This window comes from Gymnoscopelus braueri, assembly GCF_963280865.1.
Source record: "Gymnoscopelus braueri genome assembly, chromosome: 6".
In the NCBI taxonomy this organism is placed as follows: Eukaryota; Metazoa; Chordata; class Actinopteri; order Myctophiformes; family Myctophidae; genus Gymnoscopelus; species Gymnoscopelus braueri.
In genome coordinates, this window is record NC_137607.1 from 12,501,322 (window position 1) to 12,520,376 (window position 19,055).

Here is a 19,055-nt window from a genome sequence, read left to right on the forward strand (position 1 = left end):
CAAGGCAAGGCCAGTTTATTTGTATAGCAGATTTCAGCAACAAGGCAATTCAAAGTTATTGCCATAAAATAATATGATTTTAGGCGTCAAGACACTGAGCAAAGTAAACACCTTATGAAGGGACATTCGAACATAATATAAATAAAAATAAGTAAAAATAAAACAGACAAATAAGAGTAAAATTACAGTGTAGAAGAAATTATTTAAAGTACCAGAGGGCAGCGGCAAACAGAAAGGAAGAATCTTTGGTTTAAAAGAACTAAGAGTTGCAGCAGACCTGCAGTTTTCTGGGATTTTTCTCCAAATAAGCGATGCATAAAAACTGAACACTACTTCTCCCAAAAATATTATTTTTTAAAGGAAATACACACAACGTTGACCTTTTTTATTTAAATGCAAGTCTGAAATACACAGAAATTCTTGAACTCCTTTTTTGTGCCGAGTGGTTTAGAAAAAGCCTTCAGAAGGATGTGAAAACCCTCCACTTCTGGGAAATTCAACCCTCACGTGCTGCTCCGTGACCAGTGATGCCAGATTTCGGGAGAGAAACAAGCAACCAGGTCTAAGAAAACAAGCTCAAAAGAAGTGACTATCAGTTAAATAAATTTAAACCTACATACATTGGCTTTTTGAAAATAGCAGATCTACAAGCTCACAACGTGAGCTTGTAGATCTATGCTATTTTCTAAAGAATCTTGAAAAAAAAATACAAACATTTTGAATATTTTTAAAACATTTTAACTACATAATCTTAATCTTGTCTCTGGCACAAAATATTTTCAGATGGTGGTCCGTGGCCAAAATAATACATATTTAATTTTGGGGGTCCTTGACATGAAAATGTTTGAGAAACACTTGTTTAAACAGCATTAGGAAAGCACACCCAAATAAGCAACTACACTTTAAAAACAAGCCAAAAAAAAAAAACTGTAACAAATATTTACAAGCGACTTTACAGAAAAACAAGCCCAAAAAGTCGCTTATAATAAGCAGGCCTGGCAACACTGCCGGTGGCGTGCAAACCCTCAAACCGACGCGGCGTGATGATGGCCCTGACACATGTGTCTGTCCGTTCCTATTGGACAGACGGGGCTGACCAGAACAAAAGCTGTGACGCTCGGTCAGTAGGGAGGTGACCATCAATAACTGTGGTGACAGCTAAATGATAGTCCTGCTGAGTTATGTGAGGCCTCCTTGGCCCTTTGCTGTGAACCTATACGAGGAGGGAGGGGTGGGGGGGGGGGGGCCATCAGGGGCCACAGCGTGACGACGTCCTCTGGACTTTGGGTGCGGTCGCTCTTTGATCCCCGGTTTGTTTACGGGCTGAAACGACACCTTTTAAACTCTGCGTTTAGTCTCACTTCTACTGTACTTAAACTGTTAACACAAGTGAGAGAAGGGGGATGTGAGATTGTTTTGTACAGTGTCTATATTATTTGTCTTACACACTTAATCCCTATATCCTTCCCTATATTATTTGTCTTGCGCACTTAAACTCTATATACTTCTCTATGTTATTTGTCTTATGCACTTAAACCCTACTTCTCTGTTATTTGTCTTATGCACTTAAACCTTACATGCTTCCCTATATTATTTGTCTTATGCACTTAAACCCTATACTTCACTATGTTATTTGTCTTACGCACTTAAACGCTATATACTTCACTATGTTATTTGTCTTACGCACTTAAACGCTATATACTTCCCCAAGGAAGTATTCGTTGCTGTCCGGCAGAAACCTCATATCTCCATATTTCAACTTTTAGTCACTTAATGCCCTTCTTCGTCGTACAAGACTGTCAAGAAGAATTAAGTGAAAATAGGCTATTTTCACTATTTCTCAACATTTTGGTTCAATTTCCTGAAAAGCAACGGCTTTGGACAGCAGTGATATAGTGTATGGACAGCTTGCCCACTGGCACCAGGCCAGTGGGCCGTCCCCCCCTACCTGTGATTCAAAGACGTACAGTATGCAAGCAGGACATGAAGTCCATGGGCATAAGAGTATAGACAATTACCGTGCCAGCTGGAGGCAGGAGGTCTGGAAAGGCATCCAGAAGAGTGAAACTGTGCTGAGCATGGCGAAAAAAAGCACCTCAACCACAGCCAGGCAATTCAAGTGCAATCACTGCCAGAGAGACTGTCATCTACTACGAGTTTACAGCCACACTAAGCACTGCTCCCTTTTTCTTTTATTTTTCCCCCAATTCAGTCGTTGTGCCAATTATTTCCTCCCCAGTCCCCACACACATTTCTTGTGTGTTGTCACTGTGCTGTCCCAGACTCCATGGTGGTGGGTAGCTACTTTACCACTGCGCCACCAGAGCGCAAACCCATTAAGACCTGAGGCGATTCTTTAAAAAGAAATCTAAATCCTAACAGTTTTTGGAAAAAAATCGAACACATTTTTTTTCAAGATTTTTCAAAAATAGTAGATCTACAAGCTCATAGCGCGGCACTCGGTATATCTTGTATATCTGCTATTTTTGAATAGCCAAAGAAACCTAAAGTGACACAGATGCGTTCCAGGTCTAAATGGGTTAAGCACTGCTCCCTTAGCACAACCTGATCTAATTCAAGTGTGTATGTGTGCCATGGTCTCTCGTGACTGAAGGCCGCGCTACTTAACTAACTTCCCCAAAGGCTGCGTACTCTTGGCCCTTGGCCACCCTCCTTTTCTCCCTCTGCACCAAACCTCTTCGCCGAAAATAGTTGAGCGACGCGTTGTGAGCTTATACATCTGCCATTTTTCACCTAAGGTTCGCCCCCCCAGAATAGGAACACTAGGGTGTGAACACTTGTGTTGATCACAGCGGAAATGTTTAGATTGCATGCAATAATAACGAGAGAGAAAAAAACATTCTCAACATGCCGGTTCGTTAAAATTGATCCAACAACAATAGACAGAATTCACTTGATTCTCGAGCAGTTCTCAAGGCTGTTGCCGCTATAGTGGCAGAGGGGAGAATGGCTGTGTTTTGTGCTGGACATCACATTCACTGCACAGACAATCTTTGGTGCTTTCAATTATTTGTTTAGCGATACGGAAGACTGTTGAACGTAGTTATATCACCTGATCTACTGAACATTGCTCCTATACTGACAAGTTGTACAAGTGAATATATACAAACTGCACAAAGAGCGTCTTATTTATGTGCAGAACGTAAAAAAGAATGTTGTTGCAGGCTGCTGTCCAGACAGAAGAGAGAGATCCAGCTGGCCATTCGTAAGAACAAGGAGACCAACGCTGTGTTGACCAGACTCAACAGTGAACTGCAACAACAACTGAAGGTCTGTCTGTCTGTCTGTCTGTCTGTCTGTCTGTCTGTCTGTCTGCCTGCCTGCCTGCCTGCCTGTCTATCTGTCTGTCTATAGTAACATAGTCCTGTTATACGTAGTGTACAAGCTAAAACTACAGACTAAAACACGCTAAGTCGCCCTTTCGAGCTTGTGGATCTGCTACTTTTGATAGTTTTGTGTGACGCTGCTGTAGTACTGTATGATCAATAGGGCATTTAAATCACAAAAAGTTAGAATATGGAGATAAGAGGTGTCTGCCTGACAGCATCGATATATATACGCACAGTCTATCTATATATCTACCCCCACCACACACACACACACACACACACACACACACACACACACACACACACACACACACACACACATTTGATTAACATCATGAGGAAGAGTTGACAGATTGCCCCTAGCTCTGCACGTACAGTAATGTTTAGCTTCAGGTCAACTAGACTAAAATGTTTGGGAGGGACTAGTGGAGAAGAGATCCAGTAGAACTAAGACAAGTCTTCATGGGTGCGCGCGGGTGTCACAGACCGAAAATAGCTGATCTACAAGCTAGATCTGGTATTTTCGACATGCAGCCAAGTGAAAATCGGCCATTTCGATGGCATCACGGCACCGCCAAAAAAGATTTCTGTCGACTAAATCAACTGTAGATTTAATGGACTAAAACCGTATGATATTTAGTCGACTAAAACTAGACTTGAAGTAAAACATTTCAGGTGACTACAATATGACTAAAACTAAACATCATTTTATTCAAAAGACTATGACTAAAACTAAATCAATATTTGCTGTCAAAATCAACACTGTTGTTTGTGTGGATCTGTGCGGCAGCAGAGTGGACTGCATTAGTGGCTGACCTCCATGGACAGTCTGTCATTCAGCCTGACACTGAACCTCTTAGAGGGTCACAGAGAGAGATGTGTACTAGTAATCAATATGCACCATGCAGCCAAAACACGCATTTCAAGGGCGAGCACGTTGCCTCTGGTGATCATATTCATATTCATAACTGTGACAGACCGGCCATGGTTTTATTTGTGGCAGCATAACTGAGAGGGAGCACATTTACCCATAATTCCTACACACTTCAGCACAGGACTTAAAGGTGCTCTCCTCCTGATCGGATGAAATTGCTATCCCGACCTGAAAATGTATTTTCTGTTTACTAAAGAGCTGGCGAGACTCCTGTTACTGTACAAACACTCTATAGCAATGATTACTATGGTACTATAGAGTATTTTAACCTTGTTCTTACATTAACCTTAAAAAGGTAAATTTCACTGATTTCTTTACCTAAATCCCTTGTTCTGGTGGGAGGAGCTCATATATATTGTGATGTCAAACGCTTCCGAAGATGCTTAACGACGCGTTTGACATGGCGGGTGTACGCCTCCATATTTCTCGGGAGACATGCACAGACATACACGGTTTTCACACACCATCTATCTGCAGCTCTGGGGGGAAAGGAAAATAAGATAGAGACCCTCCAATTGTTTCTTAAACGTGCATTTCTCATTCCATTCCGGTGTCTGTTGGATTCCAACACAAAAAACACCTCATTCTTCTAAACCAGGGGCGTTTTCAGGGCGGGGTCCACTGCGACCGCCCAACACCATTTTCAGAAAAATAAAATGATACTTCCTTTGATACTACCTCTTACGCTCTCACTCCACTCACTCCCCCTCGCTCCTCATTGCAGGCCACTCTCTCTCTCTCTCGCCACTGACTGTATAGCCTACCTGTGTAAGTATATGGCGGTGAGAGAACAATAGCCAGCCATGTCCGTGGCCTCGGCGCTCGCAATTAGCATTCTTAGTTCACCATGGCGGCATGGAGAGAACAATAGCCAGCCATGGCCACTCGCAATTAGCATCATTTATTTTCCAGAGCTATAATATATGATCTCGCAACAGAACAAGGATTTAGGTTTAAAAAGTCTCCCTTTCACTACTTAGCCTAACCTTAGCATCCGTCTTCTGGGCATGTCATAATAGGCCAACATTCGGCGAAAATAGCCGATCTACAAGCTCGCATTTGCAACGCGTTGTGAGCTTGTGGATCTGCTATTTTCGGCGAAGAGATTTGGCGTAGAGGGGGAAAAGAGTGGGCTTAAGGACCCCAGTCAACAGAATATAGGGTTTAAGTGTTCTTAACCACATGATCCCTCGAGTCCCTAATTTGTGGGAGATTTGTTGTAGCGGGGAATAAAAGGAGGGGACCTAGTGTAGAGCCCTGGGGGACTCCGGTCAACAAAGTATACTAGTTAGTATAGGGTTTAAGTGTTTTTTAATGGAGACATGGTGCTTTGCGGAAAAAGCTGTAGCACAAACAAGTATGGAAGCACAGCCTTGTGTGCCTCCAGTTTTAGCCTAGTTTTAGTTGACTAAATATAATATGATTTTAGTCAACTAAATCTACAGTTGATTTAGTTGAATAAAGCGTACTTTGGCTGGCCTCGATGGCGTCCAAACCTGATTTACTTAGCTGCGTGCCAAAAATAGCAAATCTACAAGTGCAACTTGTTGTGAGCTTGTAGATTGGCCATTTTCAGTGGAAAAAAGGTAGTCGACAGAAATCTTTCGTCGTAGTTTTAGTCGACAAAATGAACACTGCGTCCACACCAGTTCAGAAGCTGCTGGTGTGGTGTGGTGTGGTGTGGTGAGGTGTGGTGTGGTGTGGTGTGGTGTGGTGTGGTGTGGTGAGGTGTGGTGTGGTGTGGTGTGGTGTGGTGTGGTGTGGTGCGGTGCGGTGCGTTGCGTTGCGGTGCGGTGTGGTGTGGTGTGTGTAGAAGCAGAAGAACCACGCCCCATGGCCTGTTGTTCTCTCCACACTGGAACACCCTCCAGTCTCCTCTGTCTCTGCTCTCCTATCCATCATCCCCCCAGTTGGAGCTTAATGGCTGCAGACCTGCTTGTTTGGATTAGGGAGCCCCCCCCCCCCCCTGTGACACACTCACTGACTGCTGGAACACATGCTGCATGCCTGTCATTCCCAGCGTAACCCATCCCTCCCTCCCTCACTATGAAAAACCTTCATCCTGATGCATGCCTGAGCTCTACGGCAATGTCTGTCTGTCTGTCTGTCTGTCTGTCTGTCTGTCTGTCTGTCTGTCTGTCTGTGCGTGTGTGCGTGCGTGTGTGTCTCATTCTCTCTCTCTCTGTCTCTCTCTGTCTCTCTCTCTCTCTGCCTCCCTCTTTCTGTCTCTCTCTCTGCCTGTCTATATATCACTCTGTCTGTCTGTCTGTCTGTCTGTCTGTCTGTCTGTCTGTCTGTCTGTCTGTCTGTCTGTGTGTGTGTGTGTGTGTGTGTGTGTGTGTGTGTGTGTGTGTGTGTGTGTGTGTGTGTGTGTGTGTGTGTGTGTGTGTGTGTGTGTGTGTGTGTGTGTGTGTGTGTGTGTGTGTCTCTCTCTCTCTCTCTCTCGCTCTCTCGCTCTCTCTCTCTCTCTCTCTCTCTCTCTCGCTCTCTCTCTCTCTCTCTCTCTCTCTCTCTCGCTCCGATACAACGGTGGTCTGCAGATTGAATGGAGTGAACAGATCTAGGAATGTCTGTCTCAGCCGTTCAGCTCTGATGTCATTTCGAGTCCTGAATGAACAGTCGTGGCTCTGGCCTTGGCAGGGCGGAGGGAGGGAGGGGGGGTGGTCTTTATGTAATTTACGGTCGGTCGAGTACAGTTAGTCTAGAGCTCCATTTGTGTATAGAGTATACTGGTCCAGGTCGTGATTTGCATGCTCTAATTCAGCTCGCTCCTCTCAGAGAGTCCCCTGAATTTTGCGGTGAAAGGCATATGTGCCTTTATTTAGACTCCTGCACATACCAGAGAGCCTTTGGCATCCACAACTGTCTCCTTCCAAATGCAGACAGTTGGGCAGCCAGTTATGTGTCGAGTAAGGGAGTGGGGCGGACCAAACGAAATGCATCCTGCAGAATGACTACGATGCACAAATGGACATAGTGAGATGCACATTTTCTAACATGTATTTTATTGTGCCCCCTTTGGTTGTTGTTGTTGGGGTATTTGCTGGAGCACATGTGTATCCATATATACAATTGGCAAGTGGCAACTGGTAAGTGTGGCTGTGTGGCTGTCTGGGTCTCCAAAAAGTTACGTTTCGCTTTCGGTTTGCATGTTGCAGTTAGGTTTCGCTTTCGGTTTGCGTGTTGCCAAATAATGTGCGAGAAACAAGCACCAGTGTTGCAATGAATGTCTACATGCTCTACTGTCTCTGTATCCGATGTGCGGGCTAGGCTACTAGACAGGAGGGCCGCGTAGCGGCCCGAACCACTAGTTTTGTACATAATTATGTAGAATTTGTCCTCTGCATTTACCCATCCTAGCTATTAGGAGCGGTGGTTTGCCGTTAATACGACACCAGGGGAGCAGTTAGGGGTTAAGTGTCTTGCTAAGGGGCACTTCGACACGTAGACTGTGGGAGCCGAGGGTCAAACCGGTGACCTTACTCCTTCCCAGACTGGCATCTCTCCCCACTCAGCCACGGCCACCTATATTTCTAGAATATGTATATTGTGAGCAGTGCTATGAGCATGGTATCTGACTTTTCCCTGTTTATGATAAGAATCATGCACTCCTGGCTCCATCAGTTGCATCATACGTTTTTTTTTTTTTTTTTTTACTTACAGGAGGTTCATCAGGAGAGGATAACGTTGGAGTCCCAGCTGGATGTCCTGCGTCCTATGGCGTCTACGTGACCACCCTGGAACGTCTGGCGTCTACGTGACCACCCTGGACCCCCTGGCGTCTACGTGACCACCCTAGAAGCCCCCCCCCCCCAGCAGCCACTGTACAGCAACTTTAGCCTGGTAAACCATCCCCGTCGCGTGAATTCACATCATCATATGTCTTCTGCAGACGCGTCTGGCCCCAAGCGCTGGGTGGATGTTTTTGCAGAAGCCAAAAAGTCTAAGGGCCAATCAGCGTCTGCGCTCAGGGCCCTGTGATTGACAGGCTCATCCACTTTTAGTTTTTTTTGCTAAAGGCCCACCCAGCGCTTGGGGCCAGACCCGTCTGCTGTAGACACATGATAATGGGAATTCACGCGACCGGGATGGTTTACCAGGCTACAGCAACTTCACTCTCGTCTCAACACCAGAATGTTTTGCTCTTTAATTTACAGGAAGCTGTTTTATCATCAATCACTACAGCTAGTCTCTCAAACCTTAGACTATTCCACAGTCTCTGAATGCTGCATAGAGTGTGTAACTACACCTCCTGAAAGTGTTGAAATATCTTTAAAATATATTTTTAAATGTTATTTCGTGAGCCGGCAGTCTGGCTCGAGGGAGACTATAACGATTCCCAAAAGCAGTTGTCCTCAAAACCCCGCCCCCAATCGCTGTGATTGGCTGAGACGTGCACCTGAGCCATGAGCCTTTCGTTTTGGTTCATGTGATAACGCTCATTGACGCACGAGGCCTCGAGGCTCGTGAGGCGCGTCTGAGCGAGCCGCCATGCGAGCGTACTGTATGCCCGCGCCCAGCGGCTGATATCGGCACAACCGGCCTTGTTTAAAAAAATCATCTATGACCACAATGGAAACAAGTCCCTAGGACTTTTATGTGTTCTCTTTTTAGCCTTAATGTACGTAAGACATTAAGGCTAAAAGGAGAACACGAAATGTCTTACGTGCTGTTTACATTTCTGACTAATAAAGTATTCAATCAATCCGATTGTTAAAATTCAAATTTGATCAGGTTCCCAGGCTCCACGTACACAGGACACTGAGTGAACCACAACGAGCGCTCCCCGAAAACAACTGCTTTTTGGGAATCGGTTACACGCATCACTACACAGTAAAGTGTTCATTTAACACTGACGGTGCATAAATTCATTTGTATACTGTCAGTTACAAATGAATACACTAGTTGAGGATTTTACTGTTTAAGGGGGAGTAAATATGAAAAAAAGGGCTGATGATTATACTGTATGAGAAAAATGTAAAAATCCACTAGACCCACTGGCATCATTTTTTGGATAAGAGTTCCACTCCAAAGTGTAGAATTTAATTTAGGATTTAAAGCCTGGGTGGACATCAGTTAAGAGGGTTTTGTTTTGTGTGTTTGTTCTTTTTTCAAACTCTTTCTTACTTGTAGCATTTTTGCATGGTTAGGTGAAAAACCATACAGCACATTGTTTTTAAATCATTGTATATGCAGATGCAAAACGTATCCTAACCAGTGTGTACAACTCTAATTTATTTCACCCTCTTGGGTTAATATTAGTTGCTCTTTCTGTTACCTTTTCATTACAAAAGACTTAAAAATGTGTGCACAAGTTATGACTACCTACTGGATCCTGTACATCTTGATCATCTGAGTCGATGAGGTGAATGAACTGTAAAACACAGGGTCCAAACCTATTTTTCTTTCGATGTGTATGTGCTTGGTGTGAGTCTGTGTGCGTTCGCACATGCGTATGTGTGCGTTCACACATCCGTATACGTGTGTGCACACGTGCTAAATTGTGAAGCAAGCGACGGGGGTGACCAATGAATGTAAAGATTCCACAGAAGCGTGTGAACTGTCAAAGAATGAAGCGGAGAAAACAGCCAGCACACAATAAATGTCCTTTTCACATCGTTTTATTTAACTTTCCACGGACAGCAACGGACACGTTTCAACCTAAACGTTTCAACTTAAAGAGGTGGTGCCATGTTTTTGCACTTTTTCAGTTTTTCATGTGTCTATGAGGTTGATAGAACTTCATTAAGCCCCCCGGTGGTGTTTTTATGGTGTTTTATGTCTTCTCTGACTATTTTGAGTTTCTTCCTGGAGGCTGAAACCTTGAGGGTCAAACGTGCCAATAGAGAAACAGTGCTTTAGTGACATCACAAAGCCATACCCTCCCCCTCATTATCATAACACAACAGGTGTGGGCATGAGGAGGAGGAGGGACTAGGACAGGTGGGTGGTGCTAAGGTGGTGGAGGAGGTGCTAAGGTGAGAACCAGGTATACTTAATTAACTGGAGGCGTGTCCACATAAAAACAACATTTTAACACTTACTGTACACTTATTTATTTTTTGAAAAAAATCCTTACATAATAATAATACCTTATGATCAGGTTTTAGGGTTGAAAAATATCATGGCACCCCATCTTTAAACTGTTAGCTTGAAACCAAGGGGCCAGCTTCCGAGTTGTAAATTGATGCTATATAGGAAGAGAGAGTTCATATATGGCTTGAAGTCTCGCTGTTTCACAGCCTGCTGGTGTCAGAAGTAATTAAGCTCCATTCAAGCGTATGGGTTTTTGACAAACTTTACACTTGATTTTATTACCTTAATAAACATTGTCATAAATACTATATGCTTCCAGTCGCTAGTTTAAAGTCTTCTTTCAATCACCATGATATGCGTTTTGCTAAATTATGGTCCCATTTATTTTAAAATTGATGATAAGGTAGTCTATGCTGTAGGAGGGGCGTGGCTACCTTGTGATGATTTGATTGACAAGCTACACAACCAATAGCATTCATTCCCCACCCCCGCTCTGGTCCCAACCAATAGCATTCATTTCCGAGTGCATAGGATATAGAAAGATGGCGGATTTGAAATCGTTGAAAAATAGGCTTCATTTACGGTCTGTAGAGTGTGTGGACGTAACGTTGTCCATCCTTTTTACTGTCTATGGTTGAAACGCGTCCGTTGCTCTGTCCATGGAGAGATAAATGAAACCAAGTGAAAAGGACATTTATTGTCTGCTGGCTGTTTTCTCAGTTCCATGATGTTGTTGAGCCGTGCACCTTGAGACTTTTGTTTAATCTGGAGTGTTGCGGGCGTTCTGCTTTGCAGTGCTTTCTCTTAACTGTCCAAGAATGCACATTCGTCGTGTTTACGCTTCACGTTTTGCCAACGCCGCGTCATCGGATGTTAAATCAAATGACACCGATATGAAACAACGTTGCTGGCATGCGCACGCACGTAAAGAGAATCACTGAATGGAACACTGTCCTGTCACACTGGAGCACCGGAGAATGTAAATATCTATCTTTTACTTGAATACTTTACTTTGAACTCGATGCCATCCCCATGATGTTAAAGGTTTCATGACATTCAGATTTACAAAACTTTAAAAGTCTTTATCATGGTCCTTCAAACGTGTATTAAAATGTTTTAACTGAAAAATCCACTCCATTGAACCATGGCAGTTTTTTTTCTCTCTGTGTTCTGAGGCCTTTTCAGCTGCAATAAAAAACAAACAATTTGCCTGCGGATGTCGATGTTGAGGGATTTTGCCTGTCAATCATCACCTCTGCTCCCCCCCCCCCCCCCCTCCCCCCCCCAAAGGAGATGGATAGGGGAGGGGCGGGATTAATCGACTACGACGTCAAAGTCAAGGGGCCAACCTCATTACTTTTTTTTGCCTAATTGTTCAGAAAACCCCAGACCACAGAAAATCCACTGAATGTTCAAAGTTCCGTTATTTTTTTGGTGTAATTGAGGTCATAAAACAAAACAAAAAAACGGGGGGGGGGGAAATATAAATGAATGTCATGAAACCTTTAATGTTGTCTTTTTACAACAAGCGTGGCTTGTATCTGGGATCAGTCGTCTATGACGTCAGTACTGCGATGTCAGTCGCCCTACAAAAGTTAAAACAATATTCACAATATGTGAAAAACATGAGTGGATTTACTTCCTTGGCCTACTGGCAGCGTGCACAAGATATTTAGCTCCGATCGGTCCAGTGGTTTGTGAGATCTGCCCCGCACACGCGCGCACACACACACGCACACACACACACACACACAAACACACACACACACACACACAGAGGGAGAGAGAGACAGTCAGGCAGACTGCTAGACAACTCATCCCATAGAAGCCACGCTGCCAAAAAGAAATATCTCATTATATGATGGATGATTGTTTTGGGGGGGGGGGGGGGGGGGGGTTACACATTAAAAGCAGGAATGATGGTCGGTGATGAGGATGATAAAAGAAAGAAAAGAACTGAGAACGCTTGCTTTTGATCTTTAGGGAGCTGGACGTCAAAGCAGTGGGTTGTCTGTGTGTTTCATACAGTATGTGGCTTTGATTTCATCTATGCAAACACGTGGTTCTGTTTGAGCTGCTTTCAGGCCGTATAGGTTTTTTTGATCCAGCCTTTGGTCTTTGGACAGAAAGTGGGGGAGGGACTGTGTTGTGATGTGTGTTCTACATGACAGCATGCTTGTATGGTTGCCAAAATGTGAGTATTTGACTTGTGAATGAAAAAAAAAAAAAAAGAAGTCCTCTCATGGGCAGTTGAACTCTGGAATGAAGACAATAATCAAAAGAATCAATAAAAGCTGTCTATTTTTAATCTGCGTTGTAAATATCATTGAACTTGAGCTGATTAAATCCCATGAGTAAATTAATCTGCCATTTCAGAATTAATTCACTTTATATGGGGTAACTGTAACAAACAGACATTAATCTGATTTACCGTATGAGGGTTTCATTGGCTTGCAGATTGCACACACACTGTAGTCAGTTTGTGGGAGATCAGTATCTGTCACAAATAACAGTGATTTATAATCTGCTCTTGTGCCACAGCAGGAAGAAATATCTCATTATCTTATTTCCCATTCCCTCTCCCAGTAAACTCATCTTTGCAACAACAGCAGCAATACCATGTTTAGGTACGATTTTGTAATTGAGAAGAAGAGGCATCTGATACAGTATAATGTGATCCGACCTGTTTTCTGGCAGGAAACCGAACGATTAGTGAACAGAGTTTACGTTGTGGGTTCATTAGTAGTTCATCCTGGTTCTTCTGAGCCACTTCCACTGAAGTTTGTAGGAAAGCCAGCTTCCTCCATGCGTCCCTGAGGGACAAGTCTGAACTCGAGCACCGGAACTTTGTGCTATTTTTCTTGTTTGCCTTCAGCCACGACTCCAAAGCAATAGTGACAATGAAGTGTTGACTTGATCCCAGTAAAATCCTCAGTGTTCATTTAACTCCGAAGAGTGTACAAATGGACCCCATAGGGTCCATTTGTACACTCTTTGGAGTAAACTTTGACTGTATTATGCTAACTTGTCACAGATTCAAATGAAGCCTGCATGCACGACCTGGAGTCAAAGATAGAAATGTAACTGTTCGGATTTAAATGAACACATTTGACTGTATTATGCTAACTTGTGACACATTCAAATGAAGTCTGCATGACAACCTGGGTGAGAGATAGAGGAGAGGAGAGGAGAGGAGAGGAGAGGAGAGGGGGATAGGGAAACAACCTACCTGGGTGAGAGATAGATGAGAGGAGAGGAGAGGGTGACAGGAGAACAGATGACTCGTCACAACAGAGCCATCATCATAACACTTCTACTTGACCCCTGGCTCCACTGAGGCAGCTGGGTTTCCTCCGAGGGAGACGCAACATCCAGAGGTCAAGGAGACCAGCCTGACCCCTCAGGAACTGCACACATACACACACACACACACACACACACACACACACACACACACACACACACACACACACACACACACACACACACACACACACACACACACACACACACACACACACACACACACACACACACTAGACTGGCGTCTCTCCTTCTTCGGGGATAGTTTTCCAGGGCGTTTTGCTTCATTTCAGACAGAGAGGTAAAGAGAAACGTAGGGAAGAAAAGGGCAAAGACAAGCAGTGCAATTCTCCAGCTGGAATCGAACCAGGGATGTTGCAAATCTGCTCTCTGAGGCATTCCTCAGTACATGTATTTACCCCCCCTGTTCTATCTGTGTCGTTCTTATCGAGATCATCATTAGAGAAATGCTGTTGCAACAGACCTGTAAAAAAGCTGGTCTTTCTCGTTAGCCAACAAAAGTGGGGATGGCACTGATTAGCACGTATAATTCAGGATATCATGCACTCCTTATAAAGTGGAGGGCTGAGCTATGAAGTATGGCTGAATAGCTCCTTTCTGGTGAAAAGGAAATTGCACCGCATTCGTTTTGGAGAACCGTAATTACAGATTGCCTAAACCGATATTGCACAACATACAAATGTATCTGTATACATGGTTATGCCTTATTGCACATTCTACAAACCCAGACACCCTCCTCCCTATTGCTGCTATAGAAATACCTCATGGGGCTTTGTCTTTATTATCTCTTCATCAGAGGTGTAAAGTAACTAAGTACATGTACTCAAGTACTGTAGTTAAGTACGCTTTTGAGGTATTTTTACTTTACTGGAGCATTTCCAATTTTCAGTACTTTTACTTCTACTCCACTACATCGATCTCAGAGGCAAATATTGTACTTTTACTCCACTATAATTATTTAAAATTTTTAGTCACTAGTTACTTTTTCAACTTTGATTATTATCGCAAAACACACTAATAACCACTTCTGCCCTATATGTATTTCGACCATTTGAAAATAGCCGATCTACTTGTAGATCGGCTATTTTCAAAAGACGTTTTATACATTTTGAACTTGTGAAATGGGACATTATGCACAATGAGCACTTTTACTTGTGTACTTTAAGTATATTTTGATACCAATACTTTTGTTCTTTTACTTTTACTTTTTACATTTTCTATTCCGGACTTTCACTTGTAACAGAGTATTTCCACATTGCAGTATTGATACTTTTACTTAAATAAAAAATGTGAGTATACTTTATCCACCACTGGATCTCACCACACTTGCATTTGGCTGCTTCTACCTGTATGAGTAGTGTGACAATAAACCTTCCTGATTCTACAGAACAGTCAAGGCCAGAGAGGAAAAGCAACAGACGCATACGTATATATGTGATCATCTCACAGTGTTTAAACCCACAGGCAGTGAATGGAGGAGAGATGAATGAGAGAGTTAAGTGAGGGAGACAGACAGAATAAGTTGCCAGACGCCCACAGTTCCCCTTTTTCCCATAACTGATATTTGGCACAAGCAGCTCCTGTGAATACATGTGTGCTCCCTATTAAAGCTTACATCATTACCGCCTCACAGGTAGCTGCTTGTCTGCGCACGCACGCACACACACACACACACACACACACACACACACACACACACACACACACACACACACACACACACACTCGTGAGACCTCCGTAATGCAGACAACTTAACCGGGAGTCGCTCTCATTGAACTATAAATACCACTTAAAGCTTTGGTTTGGTTTGCATTTCCAGAAGACAGCTGCACACGTGACCCGGTGCAAACTATATACCGTGTCTGTGCCATGTGTCGCCTCTAAATATATGCTGGTTTCATATAGTAATTACCATCTATGCATGCAAAGTGAGCCACGGCCTCGTGATTACAGAGTTATCTGCCCGTACGTGGTTATTACTATTAAATTATTCAAACATATTTGGTTTATGCACAGATCTTCAGTGAACACACAGTATAAGGATTCTCCACTTTCACATGTTATAGACCACTGGAATGTATAAAGTAAAGACCCAGCTGGTGTCTTTAAACTTTGCGAGACCTATTAAAAGCTGCAATCCGGAACTCATTTGAATGAATTAAACATAATTTTGCCAGTATGGTATGGTAGAGCAGTGGTTCTCAAACTTTTTCATGTCAAGGACCCCCAAAATGACATATATTTGGCCACGGACCCCCATGTCAAAATATTTCGTTCCAGGGACCACCCCAGAAGCAAAGATTTGAGTTACAAATGCTGTCTTGAAAAAAAAATTATGTGCACATTTTCACAATCTTTCAAAAATAGCAGATCTACAAGCTCATATGAGCTTGTATGTCTGCTATTTTTGAATAGTCAAAGTATAAAAGGTTAAAGTGGTTAAAATTATTGTGATGCTATATTAACACATTTTGCTGGGGACCCCCTGGAACCCCCCCAAGGACCCCTGGGGGTCCCCGGACCCCACTTTGAGAACCAATTTAGACCATTTAGACCCTGGCGTCTGGCATAGGACACAAACTGGTTGACATACAATGCTGCCTGATGCTCATAAACCCAATAATCTCCCCCAGGCCAAGCAAGGTTTTCATCTTGGTGTAGAGTGGTAGAAGTTTACCCTCTCCTACGTGGGAGAAGGCCGGCTTTGAATCCCGTGTAGAAAAGGAAACTTACGCATTACAGTTTTAAGGACTAGTAGCAATACCACAGAAACTCTATAGCTTATTAATCACAGAGACAGAAAATCCATTGAGATATCCACTGCAATGTTAACCAAGTTGAACATAATATGATAAGCATTAGGATACTATATGTATATGACATGCATTGAGTCCAGCTCATTGACTTATACATTAAACCCCTAAGTAATAAATATCAATACATCTGAGAGTGTAGCTAAAAATGGATCCAGATTCTTGAGAGTTCTTTTAACTCTTAAGTTAAATTGACACTCAGGAGTGTAATGTGTATGGACTTTTTTGGTCGTAAAGGAGTGTGAAAATACACTATATCCAATACAAATCATAACCCCACAAATGTAACCCCAAGAGTGTACGAATTGAACCACCCCGTAAGGGTCCCATGTGGTTCCATTTGCACTCTCTCGGCGTTACATTGACACTCAGGATATTTACTGTGCAGCAGTGGCTAAAAACTGACTGTTCTGGCACAACAAAGATTACCAGCCCTTTTGTGCGTTCAAGTTTAGCCCTTTGTGGGGCAGCTCCATTACTCAAAGATGACGACATACGTACGCCGGGCCCGTCTCTGTGCTGCATGCGGCCCTTTGTCCCGGCCCTGGGCTTTGCAGCGGTTGCACTTCTACTGTGGACATTGGTTAGCCCACAGGAAGGGGCTTTAGGCTGTCACCTCTGCCAATTCTGGGGCTCGTCAGCTGGGATTTAGTTTAACCCTCATTCAGCTAAATGTGAATGAAGCCCGCTCTGTGCCGTCAGGACCATGGTACCGAGGTGAAAGCACAGATTATCCTATGCGGGTATATGCGGCCGTAATGAGAAAAGTACAGCAGAAATCCTCCCCCCCCAGCTCCATTCTGCTTCCAGATGTAGGCAAAATAATGTCATTGGATTGTTGCCCTCACTCGCTATAACGCTGAGCCCATGAGTCAATGTCATATATTTAGAATCAAGAGGGGTTTATTAGTCACTCACAGTGGTGGAAAGTAACTAAGTACATTTACTTAAGTACTGTACTTAAGTACGGTTTTGAGGTACTTGTACTTTACTTGAGTATTTCCAATTTCCAATACTTTTACTTCTACTCCACTACATCTCAGAGGCAAATATTGTACTTTTACTCCACTACAATTATTTGAAAACTTTAGTTACTAGTTACTTTTCAGATATAAACTATGATATAATGAAACATACATTAACCACTTTAGCCATATTTTACACATGGGCTATTTGAAAATAGCAGATCTACAAGCTCACAACGCGTCGCGATGCGACGCGTTGTGAGCTTATAGATCTGCTATTTTCAAATATTTAGTACTTTTACTTTTGGTTTACTTTAAGTACATTTTGATGCAAATACTTTAGTACTTTTACTCAAGTAAATTTTGAATTCTGGACTTTTACTTGTAACAGAGTAGTTTTATATTGCAGTATTGGTACTTTTACTAAAGTAAAGAATTTGAGTACTTTTTCCACCACTGTATATCTAGAATCAAGAGGGGTTTATTAGTCACTCACTCATACAGGTTATGGTACAAGCAGTGACATGTTGGTGTGACAACGGCAATAAAATATGGACTGTAATGATTTATTTTTTGGTTCTTTATTTACCCATGCACGGTAGTAGCGCTGAGCAAAAGTGCTCATTTCCAGCAACGCCCTGCACATAGACACACACATTAAAACCTGGGAGCTGACCAGTACAAGTCTATATACTGCTGTTGGCCACTGAGCAGCTGCAGGGTTCAATGCCTTGCTCAAGGGTACTTCAGGGGTGTATTGGTGGCCATTCACTTCCCCACCCAGATTTCTCCCGCCCGGTCCAGGGAATCGAACCGAAACCGTGAGGCCACTCCGCTGCCCCAACATAAGAAATCAAAGAATAAGGTTAAAAGAAACGTTAGGAATAATAGGTTAAAAGACACACGCTCTCTCCCTCTAAAAACCCATTAGCAGCAACAGGGAATGTGCAATGGGGGGTGGAATGTGCGGAATTAGCATGTAGTTGCAATTATTTCAAATAGTTGGAAGGGTTGTCTCTCTGTCTCGTGTTCTTTAGATGCCTATTTGAACTTGTGTTTCACACAGAGCCCTACAGTAACCTTCAACCATGCAGTCCATTACATTCCAACTGCTCTGCACATGCAGAGCCCCCTGTGCCATATGCCAACTGGCTGGCTGAGAGTCCATAAATGCATGTGCAGCTCACACATTATTACTAATGACTTAATGATGGTTGGCATAAGAAAATAAAGATTCTTTTGGGGGGGAAAGCCAATAAAAATATCGCCTCTGTCGGGTCGAAACCTCATATGTACAAAACAGTTACTTTTTTTCAGTATTCAAATTCAAAAATAGCAAATAGCGGTGCGTCCACTAAAATATGAACTTTAATGAAAACATATTTTTGGGCATCCACTTGTCCTTGGGTTTGGACTGCTTTGGACAGTTTGGTGTGTAAACAAAGGGTTTGGGTTTAAAATACATTTGCGTGTACAAGAAAAAAAAAGAAAACTTTGCAGCCAGGCAGTTTTGGCAGCAGAGAAAGTTGTCAGGGTCATTCGTGGACCCTCATCTGGTGTCTTTTTCATAGAGAGGCTTCAGCTGCTGCTGAGTGCTGAGAGACTATATCCTCTCCTCTCCTAGCGCATTGA

At 43.1% G+C, this 19,055-nt stretch overlaps 1 protein-coding gene across 1 annotated transcript in view; it reads left to right on the forward strand.

Annotated features, from left to right (window-relative positions):
* Positions 1-12,577, forward strand: part of reps2 (RALBP1 associated Eps domain containing 2) — a 59,347-nt gene extending 46,770 nt beyond the window's left edge. The window contains exons 18-19 of the mRNA XM_080431044.1: positions 3,186-3,291; positions 7,948-12,577. Of these exons, the coding sequence (XP_080287170.1) occupies positions 3,186-3,291; positions 7,948-8,016 (175 nt within the window). The 3' untranslated portion in view covers positions 8,017-12,577. The remainder of the gene's footprint in view (positions 1-3,185; positions 3,292-7,947) is intronic.
* Positions 12,578-19,055: the final 6,478 nt, after the last annotated feature.